This window comes from Astatotilapia calliptera, chromosome 14, assembly GCF_964374335.1.
Source record: "Astatotilapia calliptera chromosome 14, fAstCal68.1, whole genome shotgun sequence".
NCBI lineage: Eukaryota > Metazoa > Chordata > Actinopteri > Cichliformes > Cichlidae > Astatotilapia > Astatotilapia calliptera.
The window spans coordinates 6195172-6215722 of NC_137435.1; the positions used below are offsets into that span (position 1 = coordinate 6195172).

General features: G+C 40.0%; 2 protein-coding genes across 4 annotated transcripts; both read right to left on the reverse strand.

The window, feature by feature from the left end:
* Window positions 1-937: 937 nt before the first annotated feature.
* LOC113036179 (cytochrome P450 2F3-like) lies at window positions 938-9350 on the reverse strand. Of its 2 annotated transcripts, none has more exons than XM_026192334.2 (9): window positions 8842-9350; window positions 8464-8626; window positions 8185-8334; window positions 7590-7750; window positions 7251-7427; window positions 2673-2814; window positions 2363-2550; window positions 2115-2256; window positions 938-1972 (listed from the first exon to the last, which is right to left on the reverse strand). In XM_026192334.2, exons 1-9 carry the CDS (start codon window positions 9010-9012, stop codon window positions 1791-1793), a joined length of 1476 nt encoding a protein of 491 aa, XP_026048119.1. In that variant the 5' UTR covers window positions 9013-9350; the 3' UTR covers window positions 938-1790. The 2 variants fall into 2 exon arrangements, with proteins under 2 accessions (XP_026048119.1, XP_080144967.1); XM_080288841.1 differs by having other exon boundaries at window positions 8185-8350; window positions 8842-9347.
* Window positions 9351-12403: 3053 nt separating this feature from the next.
* On the reverse strand, window positions 12404-20496 carry LOC113036180 (cytochrome P450 2F3-like). Of its 2 annotated transcripts, none has more exons than XM_080288840.1 (9): window positions 20187-20496; window positions 19833-19995; window positions 19554-19703; window positions 17741-17901; window positions 17387-17563; window positions 15412-15553; window positions 15097-15284; window positions 14849-14990; window positions 12404-12755 (listed from the first exon to the last, which is right to left on the reverse strand). In XM_080288840.1, exons 1-9 carry the CDS (start codon window positions 20355-20357, stop codon window positions 12637-12639), a joined length of 1413 nt encoding a protein of 470 aa, XP_080144966.1. In that variant the 5' UTR covers window positions 20358-20496; the 3' UTR covers window positions 12404-12636. The 2 variants fall into 2 exon arrangements, with proteins under 2 accessions (XP_080144966.1, XP_026048120.2); XM_026192335.2 differs by having other exon boundaries at window positions 12404-13571.
* Window positions 20497-20551: the final 55 nt, after the last annotated feature.

The following is a 20551-nucleotide window of genomic DNA, read 5'->3' on the forward strand; positions in this document are numbered from 1 at the left end:
GCCGTGTGCAGAGGATGTCTGGCATTGTCCATAATGTCCATCAGTTTCTTTAATGTCCTTTTCTCTGCCACTGTCACCAGAGTGTCCAGCTTCATGCCGACCACAGAGCTAGCCCTCCTGATCAGTTTCTCCAGCCTGGATGAGTCCTTCTTTGCTGTGCTGCTCCCCCAGCACACCACAGCATAGAAAAGTACTCCAGCAACCACCGACTGGTAAAACATCCTCAGGAGCTTCCTGCAGATGTTAAAAGACCTCAGCCTCCTGAGGAAGTACAGTCGGCTTTGGGCTTTTTTATACAGGTGCTCTGTGTTGCATGACCAGCAAACTGTTACATGAGCAAGACAGCCAAGGAGGTAAAGGCTTGCAGACTTAGCGGTCTGGATGTTGGATGAGAGGTTGCGGGTTTGGTGGTCAGAGATAGATGTGGATGAGATGATAAACTTTGCCTGTTCTATTTTTAAAATAATTACTTAAAATGTGTTTCTTAAAGCTTTCAGCTTTGAGGTCGGTTTCACAGTGAGCGCTCTGTTTCTATAGTCTTAAATTTAGCGCAACTAATCCCACAAGTTATCCACTTACTTTTTATAACCTTCTTCCATAAAAATGTAATTATTTAGAGCTGTTAGTTTTGGTGTTCATGAAAAAAAACCTGAAACAATCAAACAATCAAAGAGTGAATGTAATAAAAGCCAATACTAAGATGTTAGTTTTGAAGCAACGTCTCACACAGGAGAGCAATTTTAAATGAATTTACTTTGAAGTCCGTGTTAGACTTAATTAATGTATTTTTTTCTGTACAGTTTTAACAACAATGATGAGACTGTTTACATAAAAGCTTTTACAATTTGTTGAATGATAGGTTTGTAGCATAAACCTATTCGCTGGAACGTTAAGGACAATTCAACTGCACAGCAAAAAGCATTAAACACCAAGTAGGCAAAGTTCTTCGTGTTTTGAGGGAGAGAACCACGACAAGCGCCGTTCCTTCGCTTGACCCCAGTCGCTCTCGTCCGCTCCCCCGTAACACTGCTCTTTTATTGAGGTTACATGAATATACATAGGTTCATTAACATATGACGTCTACATACAAACAAAGAGTACCTTGCCTGTGCGTTGTGTAAGTGTGCGTGCGTGTGTGTGTGGGGGGGGGGGTCAGAGTGTGACCCCATAAATGACTTCCCTAAACCTGCTAATCTTGAAGTCCAGCAGTTCATCTAAACAAAAGGCACTTAGCCTAAAACAGATATAGATACGTTCATCCTACCATAAAACAATAAGACAATGTACGACCTCTCCCATGCTCCCAGAATGTGGGTGTGAAAGCCAGAGCACTCTGGAATGCACACAAAGCCTTTGAAGACTATTAAGGATCACACATCCTATCACTACACAATCGATTGTACACCTCTAAGCATATATGGTTAAATATTTCTAAGCATAAATGACAATAAACAATACAAATCTAACATTGATAGGTGTGTAGTTTTTTTAAAAGTAACTATTGGTTAAAATCAGTAGTAATCTTTATTGGATAGAGAAAAAAAAATCAAATTAATACAAGAAAAAATAACTCACTAAAGAAAAGGAATACATGACTGAAAAAACACAAATTGCAATTGTGTTGAGGTAAAAGATTTACATGTGATGGTCTTGTGTTCTACATCAGTGAGGTACTAGCAAACTAACTGTAAAATAAACATCTAATCACTGTTTCACAAGAAGCTGATGAAGACATCCTTGTTGGAGTGCTTCAACCAGACTATAACTCTGTCTGAACAAATTCATCTCTTTTAACGAGGTGTGGCCATGATATGGTATCTGCAGGGCACATTAATAAAACTGCTGTTTTCAGGAATGAGGTTTATACTGTCAGGGCCTCCAGCACAGGAAAAAGTGAAATCCTGCAGCAATGATACTATAAAGATAAAAAGCTCCGTACGGGCCAGAGACTCGCCAACACAGTTTCTCTTCCCTGTAGAGATACACAAAGGACTCTGATTAAAAATAATTGCTTTTCACTGTAAATATCAAGATATTTGGAAAAAAATTATTCTTTTGCATGATTTAACATGCAAAAGAACTGGATGATCAATAACTGTGTGTTGACTCTTTACCTGCAGAGAATGGCATGAATGCAGGACTTTTCTTAAAGTTGCCATTATTGTCCAAGAAGTGCTGGGGATTGAAGGACCTGGGAGTGGCCCATTGCTTTTCCTCTTTTAGCACAGAGTGCAACAGCGGAATAATTACAGTGTCCTATTCAAAACATATATCTTGTTAGTGTTGCTGCTTTCAACATTATTCTCTGACTTGATATACAATAGATTCTGTACTACACATGAGATCTTGGAATTGAAAATACCTTTGGGATTGTATAACCCCTGAAGGATATATCATTCAGTGTGTAGTGAGGGAGGCTGAGAGGGACATGGTCAAAAAAACGTTGCACTTCATGGATGACAGCAAGTGAAAAAGGGAGGGACTTCCTGTCCTCCATCCTGGGACAACGGCCTTTTCCAATAACAGTGTCAATCTCTTGCTGCATTTTCTCTGGACACAGCAAAGCAGAAATGATTACCACTCTGATTTGTTTTATACGTCCACCAAGGGACGTATTCCTAACCATAATGTATTAGTATTGAATGTATTATAAAGTAAATTCACAGTTTTACCTTGTTTTGGGGGGTATTTAATCAGCACGCTAAGAGCATATCTCAGGGTGGAGCTGGTGGTCTGTGTTCCAGCCAGAAACAGAGTCATTATTGTAGAGATCAAATTGTCATAGTGGAACTCAGTTGTGGAAATCTCCTTTTCCTGAGAGAAGAAAGTTGTCATTGTTTTTCTGTGCTTCTCTGTACTTCAATCTGTCTCTCTTTATATTTTTTCTCTTTCTGTCTGTGTGAGTGTATATTTGTGTGTGCATCTTGATCTGTTCTGGCTTCTAGCCCTTTGTTTCTGCACACCTGAGGTGAATAATCTCATCTGTTTGTCATCAGTTATTATCTTACCATCATATCTTACTTTAATAGACTTGACCCGTGTTCAGTGTCAATGTTCCCTCTGGCAGAAACATACGATTTAAGGAGTTTGCTAAAGTAGCTCGGTGCTGTGTTGTTGGTAATTTTAAATGTAAGCAACAGTATTTTAAACTGGATGTGGTATTTAATGGGTAGCCAATGCAGGTCAGCTAGAACATGGTTATGTGTGATTATTCCCAGCTCTGCTCTCCTCCTGTGTATCATTCCCTCATTATCCCTCTGTCTTTTAAGCCCTGTGTCTTCCTGTGTTTGTTGCTGGTTTGTCTGTGTTTCTTCCTCTGCATTTTCTGTGTTCCAGAGTCCATGTCCAGGGGCGTTTTCCTACACTGGCCTCTATAAAACAATATAAACAGAAAATAAGCACTAACAATATATATTTATTTCGAAACAGTTTCCCCCTTTTCATTTCTCGCCTGAGAAATGAACTAATTCCTGATTTATCCCATTAACTTTACTTGCATGTGAGAATAATAGCTAAAGTATAACAAAAGAAATCCAAAAAATAAAACCTTTCCATTGCCCAAGCATGTATGTCATCCGTCCCCTCAACGGGTTGTATATTTTCAATGTTCCCTTATTATTGTGGCATAATTACTTCTATTCACAACAAATAAATCAAACAAATAAATCAAGCTCTACGACAGCACCTCACACACACAAAGTAACTCCACCAGAGTGCCTATTTCGAGTCACTTTTGCCGGTCCAAGCCCGGTATAACAACAGAACCCAGAGCCCCTGTCGATAGGGTGTTACAAATAAGTACTCTGAGTTCCTCCAAAATTACCGGATTCCTTCCTCTGTCTCGAAAAGGAGAAACCAGCCACCCTTTGAAGAAATGTCATTTTTGGTGCTTGTTTACACAATGGTCTTTTTTTTTTTCAGTCACTACCCAGAGCTAAACCATAGACCACTACCCAGAGCTCATTAGCTCTGGGTAGTGGTCTATGGTTAATCTGGTTAACCTATGTCCCTTGCAAGATGTGAGGGACATAGATTAACCAGTAAATGCTACTACTGCACATTCACCCAGTGTATATACTATATGTATGTATATATATATATATAATGTTCTTCCTCTACACCCCCCCCCCCCAAATTTTTGCACATGTCGAGGAGCGTGTCAGGCTACATTTCACTGTGTGTTATACTTGTATAACTATGCATGTGACAAATAAAGAACCTTGAACCTGAAATCAAGTAAATCAAAGGCCTTACTTTTATGCTCAGCTCTCTCTTCACCAGCTGGATATCATTTACATTACTGCAACTATCACCAATCCATCTGTCAATCTCCCATGTCCCTCTCCTCTCACTTGGGAATAAAACCCTGAGATACTTAAAGCTAACCACTAGCAGCACTTGGGTGCACTTTTCCAGCTGAGAACCTTGACCTTAAACTTGGAAGCGCCAATTCTCATTTCCACCACTTCACACTTGGCTACAAACCATTCCAGTTCAAGTTGAAGGTCATCACTTGATGTAACCAACAGAACCACATAATCTGTAAAGGTCAGGGAGATTGTGAGACCCCCAAAGTGGAATCCTTCCACCACTTTGCTACACCTAGAAATTCTGTCCATAAAAAAGTGGACAGAATGACACCGCAGCAATTAAAACAACAAACGGCTGCGCGCGCTCGGAGTGCACCAGTGAAGACAATGCATTCATCATCACAGAGCATGCCGTGAGGAACACCTTCAGGAGGGTGAACACCAGGAAGGCAGCAGGACCAGATGCAATCCCTGGCCGGGTCCTGAGAGCCTGCGCTGACCAGCTAGCAGCGGTGTTCACGGAAATCTTCAACCTTTCACTGGCCCAAGCAGTGGTTCCCACGTGCTTCAAACAGTCCATCATTGTCCCTGTTCCAAAGAAACAACAGCCCGCTTGCCACAATGACTACCGTCCAGTAGCACTGACTTCAGTTGTAATGAAGTGTTTTGAAAGACTGATAAGAGATCGCATCACTTCTTCACTTCCTGTCACCATCGACTCACTTCAGTTTGCTTACTGGACTAATCGTTCCAGAGACGACGCCATAGCTCACCTGCTCCACACATCCCTGAGTCACCTGGACACTGGCAGAGGGAGTTATGTTAGGATGCTGTTCGTGGACTACAGTTCAGCATTCAACACAATAATTCCCTCTAAGTTTTTCACCAAGTTGACGGATCTAGGACTCAGCTCATCACTGTGTCAGTGGATCCTCAACTTCCTCACAGACAGACCCCAATCAGTGAGGGTGGCAAAACAAGTCTCCATCTCACTCAGCACTGGAGCGCCTCAGGGCTGTGTTTGAAGCCCCCTGCTGTACTCACTGTACACTTATGACTGTGTAGCCACATCAGACACCACCTCCATTGTCAAGTTTGCTGACGACACTGTTGTTGTGGGCCTGATCTCCGACAACATCGAGACGGCCTACCTGGAGGAGATTAGGAACCTGGAGACCTGGTGCCAGGAGAATAATCTCCTCCTAAACATCAGCAAGACTAAGGAGCTGATCGTGGACTTCACTACAAAGCAGGCGAGGAATTACAAGCCCCTCAGTTCTACAGTGAGGCTAGTCACGTGCTCTAATGTTGTGATGTGGACATTAATGTGCTCTCTGTGCAGAGGAGTTTTTTTTGTTTCCTGTTCTCATGCTGTCCTCCCATAGGTGCCCAGCGTGAGAAGAGGTCTCTTTTTTTCCTCTTGTACTTTTCCCATTGTTGTGTAATTTTTCAGTGTTTTCTCTGCAACGCTGCCAATCTCCGACTGTATTCCCATGTGATGTCTTTGTTGTGTGTGTAAGTCGGGGGGGGGGTCCTATTCCTCTGCGGGGCAACCTGCATATGGCCAATAAACCAATAAAGCATTCATTCAATTCAATCATCAGTGGCACGCCAGTGGAGAGAGTGGACAGTTTCCGATACCTGGGTGTCCACATCACTCAGGACCTGTCATTGTCCTGTCACATCAACACCCTGGTTAAGAAAGCCCGTCAGCGTCTCTTCTTCCTCAGAAGACTTAGAGACTTCCATCTGCCACTGAAGGTGCTCAAGAACTTTTACTCCTGCACCATCGAGAGCATCCTGACGGGAAACCTCTGCACCTGGTTTGGGAACAGCACCAAGCAGGACAGACGAGATCTGCAAAGACTGGTGCGCTCAGCCGAACGCATCATTCAATCAGAGCTCCCTGACCTGCTGTCCATCTACACCAAGCGGTGCAAGACCAAAGCCAGGAAGATTATGATGGACCTCTCCCATCCCAACAATGGACTCTTCTCACTGTTGAGGTCTGGGAAGCGCTTCCGCTCCCTTAAGGCCAAAACAGAGAGAATGAGGAGGAGCTTCTTCCCCCAGGCTATTCGGGCCCTGAACCAGGTGTAGGACTGAACTCTCCCACACATATCACATCACCACATGCACTCTGGTTTTTCTTCATGCACACTTCCTATAATTTATAATCTCTTTCTGCTATTTGCACATTTTTTTTACTGTAAATTTCTAAGTTAAATCTGTAAATTTTGTATAACCTGTAAATTGTAAATACTGTAAAACCACTGTCATTTCGGGCATTGCACAGCTACAAGCATTTCACCTCATGTCATACTGTGTATGGTTGCGTGTGTGACAAATAAAATTTGAATTTGAACTCTGAACTGTTGTTAAGCACATTAGTGCAAAAGACTGTAAGTGCACAGTCCCCAACCGGAAGGGGCAGGGAAACAACTCACTTGTCCACCAGTGAAACTTCCAATGTGCAGGCGAAAAATTGAGGAGATACAAGTATACTGATTGAAACTCCAGATTGGCACTGAGTCCAGACCCTCAAAAGGAGTTTGGTTCCAGAGCCTGTGCAATGTGTTGAAATAAGCCTGACCACATCTAGCTGGGGGTCTTTTAATTTAACATCATGCTCCTTACCCACTAGAAAGATAATGTTCCTTGTCCCAAAACCCTTCTTCATAGGGATTATCTGAATCAGTTTTCATTTGGTCCCTTAGCCAGGACAAGTTTGCCTTAGGAGACTCTGTCACAAACAAATTCCTCCAACAACATGCAAACCTTTCCATCACAAGAAGGCAATTCACAGAGGAGTGTTTAAAATCATTCATAGCAAGATTAGGAAATTTTTAGCACTTTAGATTATATTAATTGCCTAGATTAATAAACACAGTATTTGGAGTTTTGAGCTTTCTTTGATAAATTATGCTTAAGTTTTCCAACCTGGTTCATTTGAATAAGGAAGGAGTCTATGTAGTCTCGTGGGGAGCTGGGGTCCAATGTGTCTTTGTGTTCTTGGATCTTCATCTTGATAAACTTTCTCACTTCTTCATACTCTGCAAAAACTTTTTGATGGGGGCCAGGAAGATGGTCCATGAATTTCGGAAAGAGGTTGTACATCTGTTGTAAAGAAACATAGCAACATACATTCTTGTGAAGAGACAATGATACATCTACTGTGTTTGGATCATTTTTACAGTATGATTTTCAAAAGACGTATATACTATTATACAAAATATGAAAACCAAATTAAAAAGCATTTCTATTTAATTTTTAATTTACCTGACCCACAGGGCTGCTGTTAACGTTTTCTATTTGAAAAAGTATGGTAAGAAGGCGTAAGAACTGCTTGTCTTCATAGCTGAACCGTTGACCAAAAACCAGGCAGCAGATCACGTTAGACACAGTACAGCTCAATAAGAATGTGGGGTCAAATGGTGCACCTGCAAGAGAAGAGGAATCATCTGTCAGATTAACTAAGGACTTCACTTTAGTTATGACATGCCCACACTTCCAACTTTCCCACTGTTTAGTCAGTTTTTTAAAGAGATTTAAAGAGTATGTTTGTTGGCACATGGCTTTCCCAAATAACAGTTTTCATGCATTTGAATGTGTTTTCTGAGATCAGTTGTTGTGCATCCTGATGTGTTAACAACCTGAAGCTCACAAAAACAATGTTTTAGTAGATCATATTGTGTTTTTTGGGTGGCTGTGGTGGGTGTCAATTCAGTACTGGAAAATAATAGGTTAGTGGCATTAGCCCACTGTGGTATGTTTCTATCTTGCTAAACTTAAGACTGATTATATTCAATTAGTGTTATAGTGTCCTGTAATATTTAGGGTATGTGAAATGACCTTTCAGCACCTGAAATTATACCTTTTAATTTATGTATGTGAGCCCTCATATGTTCACTCTCTTCTTGGATCCATTCTTCCATCCCCTTGCGTCCCATCCCAAAGTCTCTTAGAGTGGTCATTGTGAAGCGTCGCAGCTGACGCCAGCGTTCCCCGTTACCGCTCCCTATACCTGAAAGGTTAAACCACTTACCAAAGTAATGGAAGAGAAGCCATGCTGATTCATGAAAGAATTAAAGCACTAGGAAACAAATCACTTGTGCCTTGACAAAGACAACATATTTAAGTGATCACGCTTTACCATATTTCTTGTTAGGGTTGTGTAGAAATGGAGTTGGTGCTCTGCCTGTGAAGTCATCTGCTTGATCCACCAAGGCTTCTTTCACAGCATCATATCCTACCAGAACTACTGTCCGCTGCCAGCCTAGGTATACTGTCATCACTGGCCCATAGGTTTCACTGAACTAAAGATAGGTAAAATGATTTATTTAAATCATTTAAATTAAATAAATCATTTATTTAAATGCGCATTCATCTGAAATTTTGTCTAAATGCCAACATGCTGTTAAAGTTAAATTTGGTGTGTTTATAGAAAGTATGCGAGTCTCCTCAAATTACGAGAAAATATATTGTACAACGTAAAAAAACCGCACAAATATTTTAAAAAGTGAACTCTTACCTTAACAAAGCTTTTAAAAGGTGCTTTTTTGTCTATCTGTAGAAGGTTTCCTATGAGAGGAAGTGCAGTGGGTCCTGGAGGCAAATGCCAGTTCCTTTTGTGTTTTATATTAAACATCCACAGCAGAACTAAGATTAAACCTGCTAAGATCACAGTTGCACAAGATTCCATCCTGCTCTATATAATATAAAAACTATAAAATAATGAAAAAAAAATACAAGACAGCAGCAAGTCAAGGAACTAGAAGCAAAAAGAAATTTCAACAAGACTCAGGGTTATGAGAAATATGAAGTTCACACTACAGCTACACAAATAAAGCAACAGAGAGCCCTGTTGAAAGAAGAACTCAAAGACAATATCAATTGGGATTAAGACTGCAAAGTCTAACTAAGAGTAAAACTATACTAATAGAACAGGATAAATCAAACTGTAATAAAAACAGAACTTAATATGCCAGCAACCCAAAAGCCTGGCTCCAAGACCCAGGACAGTCACACATAGGAGATCTGTTTATATTTAACAGGGAGTTTGCGTAAGCATGGAATAGGACACTGGTGAGCTTATTGATTAACCACTCTTCTTAGTTAACCTTTAATTTATTATGTTTTTTAGAATTTTTTTAAAACTGTCAAATGTTTTATTGCGGCTCCAAAACCAACAGCAGCGGCAGGCTAGACGACACACAACAATAAACACGTTAAATGCACTTCTGAGCTATTTGTTCTTGCAATCATTTTTGATAGGTCTTTATCAATTGAGTTCTGTCTTGCTGGGGGTCACAGACTTCTGCAAAAACTGTCTAATAGGGGACGACCGTGGCTCAGGGGTTTGGGAAGCGCATCTATAACCGGGAGGTCACTGGTTCGATCCCCGGGCTCTCTGTCCAGGTCGTTGTGTCCTTGGGCAAGACACTTTACCCTACCGCCTACTGGCGGTGCGATATGGCAGCCTCGCTTCTGTCAGTCTGCCCCAGGGCACCTGTGGCTACAACTGTAGCTTACCGCTTGCTTGTGAATGCGAGAGTGAATGAATAGTGGCATTGTAAAGCGCTTTAGGTGCCTTGAATCTTTAATATGACGGCGTCTCAACTTTGGCCGGGGAAGATGCGCTCTGGGCCTTCTTCATTACTAGGTCGTGGAAGCACCGGTCGATGAAATCTTGGAGAGCGTCTAAACTCTCTTCGTTGTCCTCCAGGGTGTTGGAGATAGTTGGACAAATGTGGTTAGTTAAATGACAATTGATTAGTGTATTTGGAATACTTCAAGTTTTTTTTTTTTAAATTTAGGAATACTTTAAGTTTTAAAGCGTTTTTTATATTCTATGCTACCATTTGCTTTTTTTCCCTCCAAATCTCCGGCGTCTGACGTCACCTACAGCATAATTCGCTTACCTTCTCCCGTCACTTCCATCACTTACGGTCTCACTTCCCTCCTCCTCTCACTTCCCTCCTCTATATTATTTTGAGCACAATGTTTCTTTGTTTATCTAAAAACAAATGAATTAAACTGTGTTTATATTGATATCCAATGAGTTCAACCCTTTGTGCATTGTGCAACTGAAAGAGACGTAAATACTAATTTAGTTTTTCTAAAGTGGGTTTGACCTGCAGCTCAGTAAAGCACCCCTCCGGGAGCCAAACCCATCTGTTCTCTGATTGGATAGTGAAATTTGTGATTGACATGACATCGACTAATCAGCTGAAAGGAAGAAAAATCAGGTCAAAATTCGTACTGGTAAGTTGAAACTTGAGTGCAGAGTTTCACTCTTATTTTTTTTGCTTTGTATCTGTAAACAGACCTTAACAAAAAGAATTTGTAATTTGTGTAAATATTTTTACACACACAAATCTTTTTTATGCACACACAAATTCTTATCTACAGATGCACAAAGATACGCATTCTGACTTACAACAACAACAAGATTAGGGATGGTGTACATGAGAATCGGATGTCCACTTGGAGCAACTGCATTTCTGCTTCTGCGCATTATGTGGGTGTTCCACAAATGTGCAACTTGTTGCAGCTCTTTCTGTTAAATATTAACAATTTTTAAAAAATCTCACGAGAGCACATTTCTTTTGGCTCAACATGTTGACCAAAAGCACCACACACGTGCCTTTTTTTTAAACATTGTGATTTTATGTTTCCGGCCAGTGAAATATGCATTTTTTTCATATCCTGAACATAATGGTAATAAGCCTGGTTTATGTGCATGGTGGGTGTTAAAGCGAACTTTTTCTCTCTCTGTGTCTCTCTTTCTCTCTAACACACAGACACACACTGACTCAATAAAAGAATATAAATGTGGTTACATACCTCGATGACGTTCAGGCATGTAAACAATATGAGTTGCTTGTCCAAAAAACATCCAGAAAAACAGTCATTGTCTTTTAATTTCTGGAAACGATTTTTCCAGTGCTGACTCTCATAAAGGCTCACCAGCCTTGAATATGCTGATTGTGATTGCTGGGCCCAGTAATAAAACTGTTTCGATCCATAATCCAATGCAAGAGTCTTTGCATCTCTGCCATTATGACCCAAAGCAGAGCTAATCCTGGCAGGTGTGCCCATCTTCTTTTCTACTTTTACTATGAAATATCCAGCAATGACTTTGGGATCATTGTTTGTTGAATAGGCTTGAAGCCAAATCGTAACTCTAGAAAAGCCATCAATACAGCCATTTATACAGATTCCAAAAGGCTTCAGTTTGTCATAGAAGTCAACATTTACTGATATTTCAGTAAATGTCTCGCAGTATACTCTGCGTGACAACATAACCTGTGTAAATGCAGTTCAGCTGGTGTAGTTTGTATCCATGGAGCCTCCCGTGTCCCTCCAGTTGATCAAAAAGAAATCGTGCCACCTCAGTCGACTCAGACTCATTCTTTCTCCAGTATAGCCACATGCGTTTTAGGTTTCTTCTGAGTGTCTGCATGCTTATCACAATACTGTCCCACCTGCTCAGTAACAGAAAATCTCCCCATGCCTCAATCCAAGCATAAAATAGAACTTAATTAATTCCGATAAACAAGCCATGTTCTCGCACTCTGATCTGCACTGCCATCCACTTCACTATGTTTTAAGGCAAACGAATATATCATGTTCAAACAATAAAAGATATGTTATAACGTGAAAACTTTATTGTTCAAACAATATAATTATCTCGTTTGTACGTTAAAGGTTTTTTGTTGTAACGTGATAATTATGTATATTGTAATAACGTAATATTTTGTCGTTCAAACGTGAAAGTATAATGTACTAACATGATAGTATATTGTACAAACATGAAAAGTATATTGTTAGAACAATAAAGTTTTCACGTATAACGTGATATACCTCTGTTGTTTTATTGCCTGGGTGTCAGCTCTACGCTTCCATAGAAAATACTATGATTTAAATTTTAAAGCAAAATTTCACACATGAGAACAATTTTTTTTTTATTTACTTTGTCCTTGTTAGGCTTTTTTTTGGGGGGGGGGTTGTAAAGTTTTAACAGCCATGATGAGACTATTTACATAAAAACCTTAATGATTTGTTGATAGGTGTAAAGCCATTTACAGTAGTTATTGGTTAATAATAGTAGAAATATTTATTGCCTGTAGAGGAAAAATAGTCCAATTAGTACAAGAAACAATAACTCTTTTTAAAAAAAAAAGGAAACAAAAAACAATACATGACAAAAAACAGAAAGCACAGTTATGATGAGATGAAAGATTTACATGTAATGGTCTTGTGTTCTACATCAGTGAGGTACTAGCAAACTACTGACCCTGAACGCATCAGAAACACACTGTGATCATTTAGGTAGTCTGCATGGAATTGACTTGGCCTCAAGCAAGTTAGAGACATAGTTGGTGCTTCCAACCGTCCACTTTCCTTTCCACTTAGCGTTACAAGGTGCTGGGTCCTTACCAGCTGTCAAAGGGAAAGAGAGAGGATAACCTCGGACTCTCTTTGCAGGGTTCACGTGTGTTTACCCCAAAGAGGCGTAGTTAAAAATGTGCTATATTGACCCAAAAGAGGTCAAAGTAATCTCTGCAGAAAACCAGCTGCGTTAACATTGTGCTACACTTGTAGCTGAATACATCATTGGAGAGAATGTTATTAAAGCAAATACTAAGATTTTAATGTTGAAACAACATTTCAGACAGGAGAGCAATTTTTAATTCATTCACGTTAATCCTTGTATTTTTTTGTTTTCTACAGTTTCAACAATGATGATGAGACTGAGTATTTATATAAAAGTCTTTATGATTTGTTGATAGGTGTAAAGCCATTTAGTAGATAGTAGTAATATTTATTGCTTGTAGAGAAAAACAGTCCATTAATCAACTCATAAAAAAAAAGAAGAATAAATGACAAAAAACATAAACACAGTTATAATGAGATGAAAGATTTTCATGTAATGGTTGTGTGTTCTACATCAGTGAGGTACTAGCAAACTAACTGTAAAATAAACATCAAATCACTGTTTCACAAGAAGCTGATGAAGACATCCTTGTTCGAGTGCTTCAACCAGACTATAACTCTGTCTGAACAAATCATGTTTTTAACGAGGTGTGGCCATGATATGGTATCTACAGGGCACATTAAGAAAACTGCTGTATTCGGGAATGAGATTTATACTGTCAGGGCCTCCAGGACAGGAAAAAGTGAAATCCTGCAGCAATGATACTATGAAAATAAAAAGTTCCATACGGGCCAGAGACTCGCCAACACAGTTTCTCTTCCCTGTAGAGATACACAAAGGACTCTGATTAAAAATAACTGCAGGGCTCTAGACTAACTTTTTGTCACGGTTGCACTTGTTTTCTAAGGTGCGCTAGCACAAAAGTTAGGTGCACCCAAATTTTTCAACCACATTGCTTACCACCACAATTTTACATATTCACTTTTTTTCGGGGGGGGGGGGGGGGCAGCTGTCCATACAGACAGTATTGATTTGTAAATGACAATCTTGTCAACACAAAGTTCTTTATTTGGAGCACAGTTCTACATGAAACATAAGTGACTGAAAAAGTGCTTGTGCTTTAAGTGCTTCACTGAGCTGAAATTGAAACTTAATACATCTCAAGATATATTAAAGAAAAGGAAATCTTAATTAAAAAGACCTCAAAGTGTCTGATAAGCCTTCAAATTGAACATCTCAGTATCTGAACATCTAAACAGCTTGATATCTTATAGATTATCCTCCACTGCAGTCACATGCCCCTCAGATGGCCAACTCCTGTAATTTGGCCTTTTTCCCATTTTTTTCTTGTGTGTTTGGGATGACACCTATAAACTTCACATACGCGACATCATTACTGTATGTAGGGTTTACGTTCAAGCCATTTTTCTTGTGAAGAATTATTTCGGACGTACAATAGGCATATTGTAACATTACATAGGCAATGTTAAACTTAATCATCATCTCGGCCTCCTCTGGTGACCTGTTTGCTGCAAACGTATATGGCTCATTATCTTATGCCATCTCCAGACCAGTGTTAGACACAACCTGAGAGGTTGATGGCTCCGTGTCATAGCACTGGCTACGGACGGATCAGGCCTTAAGGAAAAAGTTATCAATCGTTCTTTTCATCTTTTATCATTACCCACAGCTATATCTACTTCTATCGGGCCTAGGCTACTCACACCTCTCTATTCGCCTGCACTTTCAAACGTACACACACGCAGGCCTACAGAAATATGTGGACCACAGCTATTCAGAGAGGTCTCTAAATGGTTTAGACCATGATATGGGCATAGTGTGTGTCTGTTGTTGACCACACGGAGACTTTCAGAGTTGTAGGGACATTTTCTTTTACTCGAATGGCTGGTCACACCGGTGCGAACTAGGATTTTTTTAGTCACACCATTGAGAAATTAGGTTGCATGTGTGTCCAAACTGGTCACATTCTAGAGCCCTGAATTGCTTTTCACTGTAAATATCAAGATATTTGGGGGAAAAAAATTACGTCAACATGCAAAAGAACTGGATGATCAATAACTGTGTGTTGACTCTTTACCTGCAGAGAATGGCATGAATGCAGGACTTTTCTTAAAGTTGCCATTATTGTCCAAGAAGTGCTGGGGGTTGAAGGACCTGGGAGTGGCCCATTGCTTTTCCTCTTTTAGCACAGAGTGCAACAGCGGAATAATTACAGTGTCCTATTCAAAACATATATCTTGTTAGTGTTGCTGCTTTCAACATTATTCTCTGACTTGATATACAATAGATTCTGTACTACACATGAGATCTTGGAATTGAAAATACCTTTGGGATTGTATAACCCCTGAAGGATATGTCATTCAGTGTGTAGTGAGGGATGCTGAGAGGGGTAAGGTCAAGAAAACGCTGCACTTCATGGATGACAGCAAGTGAAAAATGGAGGGACTTCCTGTCCTCCATCCTGGGACAACGGCCTTTTCCAATAACAGTGTCAATTTCTTGCTGCATTTTCTCTGGACACAGCAAAGCAGAAATGATTACCACTCTGATTTGTTTTATACGTCCACCAAGGGACGTATTCCTAACCATAATGTATTAGGGCTCGTAAAGTAAATTCAAGGTCTTGTTTTGTAAACTTACCCTGTATTTTGGGGTATTTAATCAGCACGCTAAGAGCATATCTCAGGGTGGAGCTGGTGCTTTGTGTTCCAGCCATAAACAGAGTCATTATTGTAGAGACCAAATTGTCATAGTGGAACTCAGTTGTGGAAATCTCCTTTTCCTGAGAGAAGAAAGTTGCCATTGTTCTCAGAATATCTTTATCGTCATTTTAACAAGTACAACAAAATAAATGCAGTCCCTGCCTTGTCAAGCAAAGTTTAAAATATAATTACAAATGAAATATAAAAAAAGAGGCAGAAGACTATATTCAGTAATAATTAATAGAACCTTATTGCACATAAGCACTGTTGCACAGGATGTCACAGGATGTCATCCATTGCACAGTATTTGTCTGTAATTCAGTACCCTAACAGCTGCAGGGTAGATGTTGCTATTTAGTCTATTAGTCTTTGTTCTGATGCTTTTATATCTATTGCCTGATGGGAGCGGTTCAAACAGGTTATGAGGGGGGCGTCCTACTTTCCTGAGACAGCGAGAACGGTGCAGTTGGTCCAGACAGGGTAAAGAACAGGCAATGATCCCCTGGGGCAGGGGTGTCAAACTCAAATACACAGTGGGCCAAAATGCAAAACTAGAACAAGGTCGCAGGCTAACATTAATGTTTATTGAAAAATATCTTCCTCCAGATTTAAGAATGAATCTCTTCTTATGGACTCAAACAAGTTTTGCTGAAAAACTGAATGTGGAACAAGCAAAGCATAATACTAAACAATGTATATATTAGCTGTATAATACCAGTAGGCCAGCTCTAATAGTAATTTGGTATGGCTTGGCGGGCCAGAGTTTGACACCTATGCCCTGGGGAATCTTTACAATCCCCTGAAGTGGTTTCTTCTGTGCTGTTGTCCAGCTGGAAAACCACACACAGAGACAGTAGCATAGAATGCTCTCGATAGAACATCGATAGAAGGACATCAGCAGCCTTTGAGGGATGTTATTTTTACTGAGGATTCTCAGGAAATAAAGTCTCTGCTAAACCTTCTGTGCCAGCTCTGCTGTGTTCAGACCCAAGGACGTGTCCTCCGTGATGTGAACCCGGAGACGTGTCTTCCGGGTTCACATCACGGAGCTGATGCTGATGGCCAAGGAGATGTGGGGGCCACCTTTACCCTTTCTGTGCGATTTTTCAGAACTCCAGCGCTTCTTTGTCCTTGTTGGTCTCTCCTCATTTTCCTCTCTCTATTTTTTCTTTCTGTCTGTGTGAGTGTATAATTGTGTGTGCATCTAACCATGTCTGGTGTTGCAGGGGCAGAATCTGTTCTGGCTTCTAGCCGTTTGTCCCTGCACACCTGAGGTGAATGACCTCATCTGTTTGTCATCAGTTGATTATCTTGCCATTATTTTTTATTATTTATTTTTTAAGATGGGAGAGATCCTTCGATATTCATCTGAGCATTGAACTAACTACATTAGTGAAACCAACTTCTCAAGTAATAAGTTTGATTATGGTTTGTTCCTTGATTTTAACTTAGTGTCATGGTCTGGGTGGAATGCAAATATATTCTAAGCCCCGTTTACAGCTACCAGTCACACTCTTGTTTAACCTAAAGCAACCTGTCAAGCACTTGTAGATTCAGGCACCGAACAGAGTCTCATTGGCAGTGAGCTAGCCAGACAACTGAACATCTCACTGGTTAAGCTAGATCCACCCATTCCTGCCAAAGCCTTAAACGATGAAGGTTTTGCCCACATCAATCATTGCACTGCGCCCGTCGCATTACTAATTTACTTGTAATTACATTACAAACCACGGAGAGACTCTCAACTTTTTCACATTTCATTCTCCAGATACACCACTCATCCTAGGTTTTCCTTGTTTGGGGGTTCACAATATAATTTTTAGCACTTTAGATTATATTAATTACCTACATTAATAAACACAGTAGTTGTAGTTTTGTGTATTCTTTTATATATTATGCTTAAGTTTTCCAACCTGGTTGATTCGAATAAGGAAGGAGTCTATGTAGTCTCGTGGGGAGCTGGGGTCCAATGTGTCTTTGTGTTCTTGGATCTTCATCTTGATAAACTTTCTCGCCTCTTCATACTCTGCAAAAACTTTGTGGTGGGGGCCAGGAAGATGGTCCATGAGTTTCGGAAAGAGGTTGTACATCTGTTGTAAGGAAGCATAGCACCATACATTCTTGTAAAGCATGTACTGTGTTTGGATCATTTTTCCAGTATGATTTTCAAAAGATGCAGGACAGACTGATGTATATATTCTTATACAAAATATGAAAACCAAATTTAAAAGCATTTAATTTTTAATTCTGCTCCCACTTTCAGTTACCTGACCCACAGGGCTGCTATTAAGCTTTCCTATATGAGAAAGTATGGTAAGGAAGCGCAAGAACTGCTTGTCTTCATGGCTGAAACGTTGACCAAGAACCAGGCAGCAGATCACGTTAGACACAGTACGGCTCAATGAGAATGTGGGGTCAAATGGTGCACCTGCAAGAGAAGAGGAATCATCTGTCAAATTAACTAAGGACTTCACTTTAGTTATGACATGCCCACACTTCCGACTTTCCCACTGTTTAGTCTGCGCTTCTCCGTTTCAAACTATTACAAGTTTGGTCAATCAACTTTTAAAAAGATTCAAAGCGTATGTTTGTTGGTTTTCCAGAAAATGGTGTTTTCATGCATTTGACTGTGATTTCTGATATCAGTTGTGCATCCTGATGTGTTAACAACCTGAAGCTCACAAAAGCTCTCTGTTTTAGCAGATCATATTGTTTTTTTGGTGGTGGTGGTGGTGGTGGTAGTGGATGTCAATTCAGTAGTGGAGAATATTGGGTTAGTGGGATTAGCCTACTGTAATATGCTTCTGTTTTTCCAAAGTGAAGACTGATTATTTTCCGTTAGTATTGTAGTGTCCTGTTATGTTCATGGACAGCTTATTGTGTTTCCTTTTTGGTTATCTGGCATGATGTGTCAGTGACTTTAACACTGGTCCTTGTCTCTTTCTTTAGAGCATTCTCATGGCAAAGAGTGTGTACATTTGGGACAACCAGAGTTGTAGATGAAAATCGGTATATGGGTGTGGTCACTAGGGATGATAGTGTTCCATATAGTGTTTTATATATCAAAATATATATGTATTTGTTAGGGGTGCAACGATACGCAAAATTCATGGTTCGGTTCGGTACTTTGGTGTCACGGTTGGATATTTTTTCGATACAAAAAACTGTTCATGCTTTTTTAATTTGTCATTTATTAAAATTATAAATATATATTTTAACTCAAACGTACAGTTTTTAAATTTAATGTTGCTGAAACAACAAAGGGATAAAATAATAAATCTATCTGATCGAGAAATCACTCATCGTTGGAAAAGAGAGTTTATTACAGAGAAATGGTTCTTTTCAAAATAAAAGCTATACTATACGCTTCTTCTGGAGTATATTCTCAGCAGCACATTAAACATATCAGGTCCCCATAAGAAGAATCATGTGCTAACGGCTGTCTAAATGACTCAGGTAAAGTTTGTAGCATGCGTGCTTGTTGTTTTTGTCTGCTTCCACTTGTCTTTGCACTAGGATGATGTCGGAGTAAATGTGCAGTCATATTCATTTTGTTCCCACTAGTGCTGTCAGTGTTAATCTCAAATGACGTTAACGCCACAACACGGCAAATCTCCGTTAACGAGCTACCGCGGATCGCCCCGTGCGTGGGGCTGGACGGCGTCAACACGTTAACGAGCAAACTGCGCTAACGCAGTAGTTCCCACCCATGTAATTGAGCATTGCGTGGCACATCTGACATACTGTTTTACTTTGCTTACCTTCAGGGTCATACTTCACATGAAGACCAAAATAGTTCCAAAGGCCAGATCTGAATGAGGGTGGGGGAGGTTCAATTTGCCATGTTGCAATGAGCTTAGCTTCTGTCTTGCTAGCTTGCGCTGCGCTCAGTGGATCTGCGCTGGACAGTGCAGCCTAGGCGGAGTAGTCGAACGCAGATCCACTGAGCTAGTATTTGTTTTCACTTATCAGCATTTCAATTTTTTAATATGTTATATACATATAGGTACCATGCTGTTCATAGTAAACGTAGCTTGGCATATTGCACAGTAGCCCTTTTCACATCAGCTGAAACTATACCTTTTAATTTATGTATGTGAGCCCTCATATGTTCACTCTCTTCTTGGATCCATTCTTCCATCCCCTTGCGTCCCATCCCAAAATCTCTTAGAGTGGTCATTGTGAAGCGTCGCAGCTGACGCCAGCGTTCCCCGTTACTGCTCCCTATACCTGAAAGGTTAAACCACTTATCAAAGTAATGGAAGAGAAGCCATGCTGATTCATGAAAGAATTAAAGCACTAGGAAACAAATCACTTGTGCCTTGACAAAGACAACATATTTGAGTGATCACGCTTTACCATATTTCTTGTTAGGGTTGTGTAGAACTGGAGTTGGTGCTCTGCCTGTGAAGTCATCTGCTTGATCCACCAAGGCTTCTTTCACAGCATCATATCCTACCAGAACTACTGTCCGCTGCCAGCCTAGGTATACTGTCATCACTGGCCCATAGGTTTCACTGAACTAATAAAAATTATTTGTTTTAATGATAAGCATTGAGCTTTTTATGAGTTTTATGCAAAAACACACTGCAGTAATTGCACACCCTTAATAAAGTATTCTGATTCTGAAGTGTTAAGATGCTGTTAAATTTAGTCTGTTTGAAGACAGTTTTTACTCTCCTCATATTACAAAATATACTATTGTAAACTTACCTTAAAAAGACTTTTAAAGGGTGCTTTTTTGTCTATCTGTAGAAGGTTTCCTATGAAAGAAAGTGCAGTGGGTCCTGGAGGTAGACGCCTGTTTGTTTTGTTTTTTACATTAAATATCCACAGCAGAGCTAAGATTAGCCCTGCCAAGATCAAAGTTGTAGAAAATTCCATGATGCTGTATAAACTTTCTTATCTTAACTGTTATTATGTTGTCACTTGACAAGAAATAGTTTCAAATGCCAGACTCGAAGGCAAACAACTGAACTAACCCAGAAAATACGTCAGTCTAGATGCAAAAGTAAACAGAAAATGAACACTGACAGGGCACACACAAGGTAAATAAACAGACTGTTATGTTACTGCTT

Bases quoted from the DNA above. Each gene is read 5' to 3' on its own strand.
- LOC113036180 (XM_026192335.2), bottom strand. From the start codon at position 20,357: ATGGAATTTTCTACAACTTTGATCTTGGCAGGGCTAATCTTAGCTCTG. The intron at 17,902-19,553 runs GTATAGTTTCAG...CTTCTCTTGCAG, and splicing joins TCACATACATAAATTAAAAG to GTGCACCATTTGACCCCACA. The intron at 17,564-17,740 runs GTAACTGAAAGT...TCCTTACAACAG, and splicing joins ATAGCAGCCCTGTGGGTCAG to ATGTACAACCTCTTTCCGAA.
- LOC113036179 (XM_026192334.2), bottom strand. From the start codon at position 9,012: ATGGAATCTTGTGCAACTGTGATCTTAGCAGGTTTAATCTTAGTTCTG. The intron at 2,551-2,672 runs GTAAAACTGTGA...TGCTGTGTCCAG, and splicing joins TAAATACCCCCCAAAACAAG to AGAAAATGCAGCAAGAGATT. The intron at 1,973-2,114 runs GTAAAGAGTCAA...GTATCTCTACAG, and splicing joins ATTCATGCCATTCTCTGCAG to GGAAGAGAAACTGTGTTGGC.